Consider the following 7107-nt stretch of genomic DNA (forward strand, 5'->3'; position numbering starts at 1 on the left):
CAGGTGCTGTCATTTCAAGTTCAAAGTCCATCCCATGTCAGAAAATGGTTGTCTTTCTCATGGATGCCCTTTCCATTATGTTCTTGTGTTCTGTTTTCATGCGGCCCTTTCCATACTACTGAACTTTTTTTTACCCAGCTTGCTGTGAAAGACCCTGTGAAGCACTCACTAAATGAATTAGTTTCTTAAATGCCAACAGTTCTGAGGAGATCCTAGAAATTACTTGATGACCCACCAGATTGGATTTGAGCATCAAACTTCCTCAGAAGAATGCTTATGGACTCACAAAATAGGAGACAACAAATACATATTTACCATCAGTCAAATTCCACTACAATCCAGCTCCAATATCAGATGTGGTCGGAAATGTTATGTTACCTCTTCAATCAAAATACTACTCTTTTGGTTTCTCAGTCTGAAGAGCAGGTGCACGTATGGGGTTTGGTGTTCGATAGGAACTGCCTGATGGAGTGTAGAACGGTGGTCATTGGCGAATGCTAAGCTTATTCTGTCACTACATCAGGGTTTCTGTGTGGTCTCAAACAGATGGACTCTCAAGACAATACCAATGCTGCTTCTCCACCTCGGGTGATAATGTCCAGAGATTCCAAGGAAATTGTGGGGATGCTGCATTTCTTCAAGGAAGATTCAAGGACATTTTGAATTTTTTCGTCTCCTCCTTTCTAATTGCTTCCTATGACTCAGCATGGAATGGAGTGTCTGATTTAGGAGTGTAGTGTCAGGTGTGTGGATTCTGTGGCAGAGTGAATGTACCTGACTTACAGTAAGTTAAATACCAGCAGTGCTGACGTACATAACTCCTCTTCATTAAATACATTCAGAATCAAAAATGCCTGCTACACTCATGTTATCTGTGAAACAATTGCAACAGCTTCAGAACACAATTCATTCACCAGAGCTCTACAGGAAAGGAGATCTGTCTCATTTATCCAGCTTGGTCTGTGTCCTTGCTCCTGGGCTCTGCCTCATGACTGAAGATCACAATGAACTACTCTGTGGATCCTTATGCCGTTACTGAGGTCAATGTGTCTTCAACTGAGGGGTGGGAGGGAGTTCATTAGTGAAGTTTTGTACTCTCCCTGTCACTTGCTCAGAGTTTCTGTGTGGTCCCTATTCCATTCCTCATCTTCCTTTCCTGCCTTGAGTGATCACATCAAAGAATCATGTCCAGCAAGTGAGTTCAATGTCATATATGTAATTTATGTGGCTGACTTACTGTAAGTAGAGCATCAATGGGCAGGGACATAATTCCTCTTCATTAAATACACTCAGAATTTCAAAAATGCTCCAATACTGAGGACTTTGATCTGGGGGAGTGATTGAGTACATCAGTTTGCTTATCCTTCAGCTACTTGGCCAACTGTGGACTTTGTGCCACATTTGATCTCTTGAACATTTTCCTCAGTCATCTGAAGGCTGCTCTGGTACATTGAAGGTAGTAATGAGCCTCATCATAAATTCCTGCATTCAATGCGTGGGGACAGAGGGGACCGTTTCTGGTTGTCCTCTGCCAAAGAACGTGAGCCAAGGAACGTTGCGGAGTAGCGAGTGGAAGCAGCACATTCCCTCACCTCAGGCCCCGACACCTTCATCTTTTCAATCTGGCCCAGCATCTGAATCGACGTCCAAACATTGGATTCAATCACCCTCGATATGCTCTGGTGCCTGGACCTTGCCGCCTCGATTCGGCTGCACCCGACCTTTCTGATTCAGCACGGTGCTTAAACTGACAGACCTCGGGTCTTCCTCGCTCTCGACATCGAGCCCACCATCTCGTCTCTGCCACATCGAATTGCCTCCCAGTCCAAAGGTAAGTTTCAGACTAATACTTGCGATAATCATTTGCCAGAAAAAGTGCCATTAGGAATGAATTTAGTTGTTTACCTTGTTTCGATAGCCACCAGCCAGAAGTTGCTGAGATTCACCAGCGCCATCTTAAACCATTCCTCTCGTCTGGCGGCATGATGTAATCAGCCAGAGCCATGGCGCCAAATGGTTGAACCTTTACCTTCAGAATCCCGTTGAGATATTCTTGGTCTTTCTATTGCGGAGTGGAAATGTGCACTAAGGTTCATTTAATGTGAACTACAGTTGCACCTCAGCTACTACATAGAATCGGTGCCCAGGGGGATCAAGGCAATTGTAAAATTACTTGTGCTACACTGGATTTTATACTCACAAAGAAGTGAGCAGACATTTAGAGTCATTGAGTATAGTGTGTTTGCTCACACACACATGCCTACGCACGCTCACATACCCTATTGCTTGTGATACAGTATCCACCCCCCAGGTATTGAATTTAAGGGACAATTGGGATTACCAGTTCCTCTTGCCTACATTCAATGAAGTAATGATAAGAGAATTTACATTTAATGGGCTCATGCTGACCCTGAACTAAACTTCATGTCAGCTTTAGCCCTCTGCAGCAGTTCCAGTTTCCTATTGACTGCAAAGGGAAACTTGCCTGCCTGTGTTGAATTACAGACCAAGTGTTCAAAAGTCATCTTCTTTACTCAGCTAAATCCAAATTACACATCTCTAATCCCTTAATTTTCCTCACATAACCCCTGGGGTTGAGTAGGCAATTTGTACAACTGCAACATCACTGGTTCCACTTCGTAGTGCAGCTATCTCAGTGTGAGCCAAGTGCCTGCCCAGACCATTTGTGTGATGTGGAGTAAATTAAAGAAACTCCGTGAAACAAACCAGAACCTTAGGACTCAAAATTCAGAAAGGGTCGCGACGAATTCTTCATGAGAAGTTCACTTTATTTTCTTTTCTTAAGTGCTTTAAGTACATCAACTGTCCAGACAGTGAAAGTGCCCTCAAGGCAACGATTTCTATCACCATTTCTATCACTTGTTCCTATTTACAAGTTTCATTTTCTCCAGTAATTATCAGACTATTAGCAGCACTACCTTCTAAAATGAAGGTACTTTACATGAAAATTACAACTGCAGAAAATTTGCTCCCATAGACTTCAGATAGATCCTAAAATTTGACATTTTACACAGAAAGCACTACAGTTTCAGTGAATTGTTAATGGTCAATAAACAGCGCTGTGAAATGGCATGTATGGTACTTACAGTTATTTGTTCTTACATTTTGGCACAAAAGTGCTTCAGTCAAACAGAACTGGTCAACAATATTGTCATTTCTGTATTACAGAGTAGCAAGATTTTAAATAACAAAGATGTCTACAAATGTTTTCACTAGAAATCATTGCAACAATGCTGCATCACTTCATATATTCAAGAAAAAAGGAGGAATGATTTAATTATTTACATCTTCAACATTCTGACTCAGATAGTATTAATGAAATAACCAAAAGGTAATCCTTCTTTGCACATAGGCTGATTTATCTTCCTTCATTTCTGGGTTTGTAAAGAGAGGCAGCAAAAGGGGAAGGGTGGGATGTGAACGGTGTGTGAATTTTATCCCAGAGGTCACTGACTTCCCTTGTCAACCAAATTCATTTTGAATAAGGTAGCCATGGAAATTAATAAATACCATTGCTCCAACCTCACCCTCATCTCCCTCTCTTAGAATTAACATTAAGTCTTAACAACTGATGTCCATCTCACATGTCCGAAATTTACCACAGATGTCCACAGAAACTTTGGACTTGGCACAATGTCTAACACAAATATCACATGGCATCCTCAAATGTAAACAGGTAGTGCGGAAGGGTGTAGACATGCCGTGTGACAGGGAGGAACTCCAAGATCACTCTCAGAAGACAATGAAGAGGAGACACTGGAATGAACCACGGGTTGGTGATATCACTGAGCTAGCACCCGGGGCTGAGCTTCCATCATTCCCCGTCGGATAATCCAGAGGTGGAAATTAATTCTTCCTTTTGTGGCTTCAATTTTTTCATTTGTGTTTTTTGCCTCCTGAAATAAAATTCAATAATTTGCATTGTTACCCACAGTAATACAGCATCCTATGTCATCTGCAAAAGAACTACGAGAATTCTCAAACTGACTTTCCACAAGGAGGAGCAGATTGCTATGTTTTGGAAACTTGGTAATATGTCAATGATTTTTGAAGGGGCATTATTCTAAATACATTGAGCAGCATTCAAATCCACTTCAAATTCCTCACAAACTGACTCATTTCAAGCATAGATAAAGACCTTGATAGAATTCAGATATGGATGTATATAAGCCAAGTAACATTTATGCCAACCAACAGGCCTAGCAATGGCCCAAGGACTATCCTTGGCAATATCATTTTTATCTTCACAAACTTACTAGCTGCATTTATAAGATAGAGAGTCAGTCCTGATACCCATTTATCATCCATTCGACTATCTACCAGGTACAACTTTAGTGTGTGATAAACAATCTTTAATTCCTGAATCAGTGCAGCTCCAACACCAATCAGAACAAGTCATTCTCCTTAACTGGCACCTTAACCCATCAATCGCTCAACCTCCCATGTTCTGTGTCTGCAACCTGTGGGGAAATTCACTATTAAACATTCCTAATGTACCAACACTGAATAAAGGAAGGTCTGCATTGTTTGGACTCAGCTGGGTTCTAAAAGGAGTGAATACTGGTCCTGTGATTGGTAGCTTTACAGTGACCCAACCTCCACTTTTGGATCCCCATCTCAGTTCTGACTTTACTTACAACTTCTCAGAAAGTTAATGCATAAGCATATACTGTATAAAATAGAGAACGAACTGTTGATGCTAGGGAAGACAGCAATGGTAATGTCAAGGACAGTTTTAAGGTCAGGACACTAATAATTGTCATTGGCATTGCCATTGCTGTCTTCTGTGGCATCAACAATTCACTATCTACTGGAGTCATCTGAGTTGAGTCACCTTCTGACACTCATTTTTCAGCTTATAATCTCTGCACAGGGCAAGACTCTAGAGTATGAACACTGTCTGTAGCTCGATTTGTTACACAGGGGCGACGGAGGAGAACTCAAGTACAGGACCCTGGCATGTCGACTCAGTTGGGAACTGGCAACCTGTGATAGAGTAGCCCTGTATTTATTTCCCAGTCTCTGATGAAAGCCAGGTGTACGATTATTGGGTAACTAGCAGCATTTGACTGAAATTGGGGCATGATCAGGGAGAAAGAAGTGTCAAAGGGTAACAGCCAACTGGAACCATGACGCCATTATCAATACTCTGGACACCATCCAAGACAAAACATTCTCTGTAACTGGCATCCAAGTTATCTATTCCTCAACTTCCCCTGTACTACACTGCAACCTATGGGGAAAATCACTAATTAATATTTTATACCTAACATCTCTAATCAGAATAAAAGTTGTTCTTCATTTGTTGGGCTCAGCTGGGTTGTAAAATGTGTGATATTTGGTAACAGCCATTGTTCCTGCAATTGTTATAGTGATAGTGACCAAACCTACTTCCATTTCCCCACCACAGTTCCAGCACTGACTCCATAACTTGCACATATTCTGGGTTATGACTCACACTTGTAGGAAGGGTACTGGAAGATACTTATTGGTGGTGGGAAGGTTAAGCAGGGATCAACGGACAGCACCCTGCACTATGAAGAACCAGTCACACGGCATCAACAATTCACTACATCTACATTTCCTGGCAGCTAAAGTATGAATGTTGACCAACAGCAAACACTGACCTTTCATGGCTCTCATGAGAGCCTGCAACCACTTGGCATCAGGATCCACACACACTTTCTTCTCATTTCTCAGGGTGACACTGCGAAAAGAAAAAGTCTTTCAATTTTAATTCACAGAATTATTATGTCCCTCTTAAAGTGCACAACTTATTAAATAAACATCGGTGAAGGAATAGAGTTAAAGATGATAGTCTGACTCATTTACTCACATTATCTCTGCTCTCTCACAGTGCGACCCACTGGGAATGTATTTCAAGCTCCTGATGAACTTCGGATGAATAACATAGAGGCTGGTCTGAATGCACTTGCACCGTCCTTCTGCTCCTGGAATCGGAACACCTGAGGAAAGATTATATTCACTCAGATTTCATTGTTGCTCCAAGGAGAGAAAACCTGTAAAACGTGCTGGTCATTACTCCAGCATATCAGCTTCATCATTATTTTGACAAAGATTGAATTGTAACTGCAGTTCACATAAATAATGGAAATCCTGTTGCATTTCTTTCTATAATGGTTGTCTAGCTTTCTGAATTAGACTTACAATGATCTGGAGGTATTTATTTTTTTCGTTAAATAGTACATGACCCACAAGATCATAGACTTTGTGCATCATTTTAATAAAAATTTAAAAATATGTTCAGTTATCTCAACATACCCTGTGCAGCAATGGCACACAGGAGGAGGATGAGGATGGTTACAGTGGCTGTTCTGTCCATCTTCCACTTGGTACTGCTGGTGGATCTTCTGTTCAATGCAGCTGTTCCCGGCTGAAACAAGTTATGCTCAGACATCCAGTGAGCTCCTATTTATGGGGATTCTCTTCTCCAGCTTGCATCATCTCCTGCAGTGAACTCTGCCGAACTCTGACGTCCTGAATAAGGGAATTTCCCTGCTTCTGAGGCAGATCTTCTTTCACTTTCATCTTTCTACATCACAGCAATTGTGTGGTTTGCAACTGCAGCTGCATTATATAGCACAATAGGTAGTGACTTAGTCACGTGTGATTTCTTAAGATTTATCTATTAATGTTATGGAAGTTTAAAATCCACCTTCAGCAAAGTGAATGGTGTAAAATGAAACAACTGTTTTCCTTGAATAAGATCAGTCCAGTTTCAGGCTTTACTGCTCAGGTAGTTCGAGATTCCTCAGCTCAGATGAACATGCTGATGGTACTTTATACTGCGATTTCCAGGAAATCGCTTTCCGTTTCACTGTCTACACATTACAGTGTGTCTCTGTGCACTTTAATGCTGCAGATTTGTGAAGTATGGGCAGGTATAAAAATAGTTCCACTGAGCTCCTATTTGTGGGATTCTCTTTGTATCATCTCCAACAATCAGATCTGCCAAACACTGACGTCCTGAGAAAAGCAACTTCTCTGCCCTTAGGAAAAGAACTTCATTCACTTTGCCAGAATTTGCTTCAATAGTTGTGTGGTTTACAGCCACAGAGGGATCGT

The 7107-nt window shown here is 41.4% G+C and overlaps 1 protein-coding gene across 1 annotated transcript; it reads right to left on the reverse strand.

Moving 5' to 3' along the window:
* Positions 1 to 2787: 2787 nt before the first annotated feature.
* Positions 2788 to 6410, reverse strand: LOC132404355 (interleukin-8-like). Its single transcript, XM_059988500.1, has 4 exons — positions 6304 to 6410; positions 5858 to 5987; positions 5649 to 5728; positions 2788 to 3917 (listed from the first exon to the last, which is right to left on the reverse strand). The coding sequence occupies exons 1-4, from the start codon at positions 6362 to 6364 to the stop codon at positions 3898 to 3900; spliced, it is 291 nt and encodes a 96-aa protein (XP_059844483.1). The 5' UTR covers positions 6365 to 6410; the 3' UTR covers positions 2788 to 3897.
* Between the last annotated feature and the right edge of the window lie 697 nt (positions 6411 to 7107).

This window comes from Hypanus sabinus, chromosome 14 (genome assembly GCF_030144855.1).
Source record: "Hypanus sabinus isolate sHypSab1 chromosome 14, sHypSab1.hap1, whole genome shotgun sequence".
Taxonomy (NCBI): domain Eukaryota; kingdom Metazoa; phylum Chordata; class Chondrichthyes; order Myliobatiformes; family Dasyatidae; genus Hypanus; species Hypanus sabinus.

Coding starts and splice junctions, on each gene's coding strand:
- LOC132404355 (XM_059988500.1), bottom strand. CDS start 6,364: ATGGACAGAACAGCCACTGTAACCATCCTCATCCTCCTCCTGTGTGCC. Junction 5,988..6,303: donor GTGTGCCATTGCTGCACAGG/GTATGTTGAGAT, acceptor ATCTTTCCTCAG/GTGTTCCGATTCCAGGAGCA. Junction 3,918..5,648: donor TCTCATGAGAGCCATGAAAG/GTCAGTGTTTGC, acceptor ATTTTATTTCAG/GAGGCAAAAAACACAAATGA.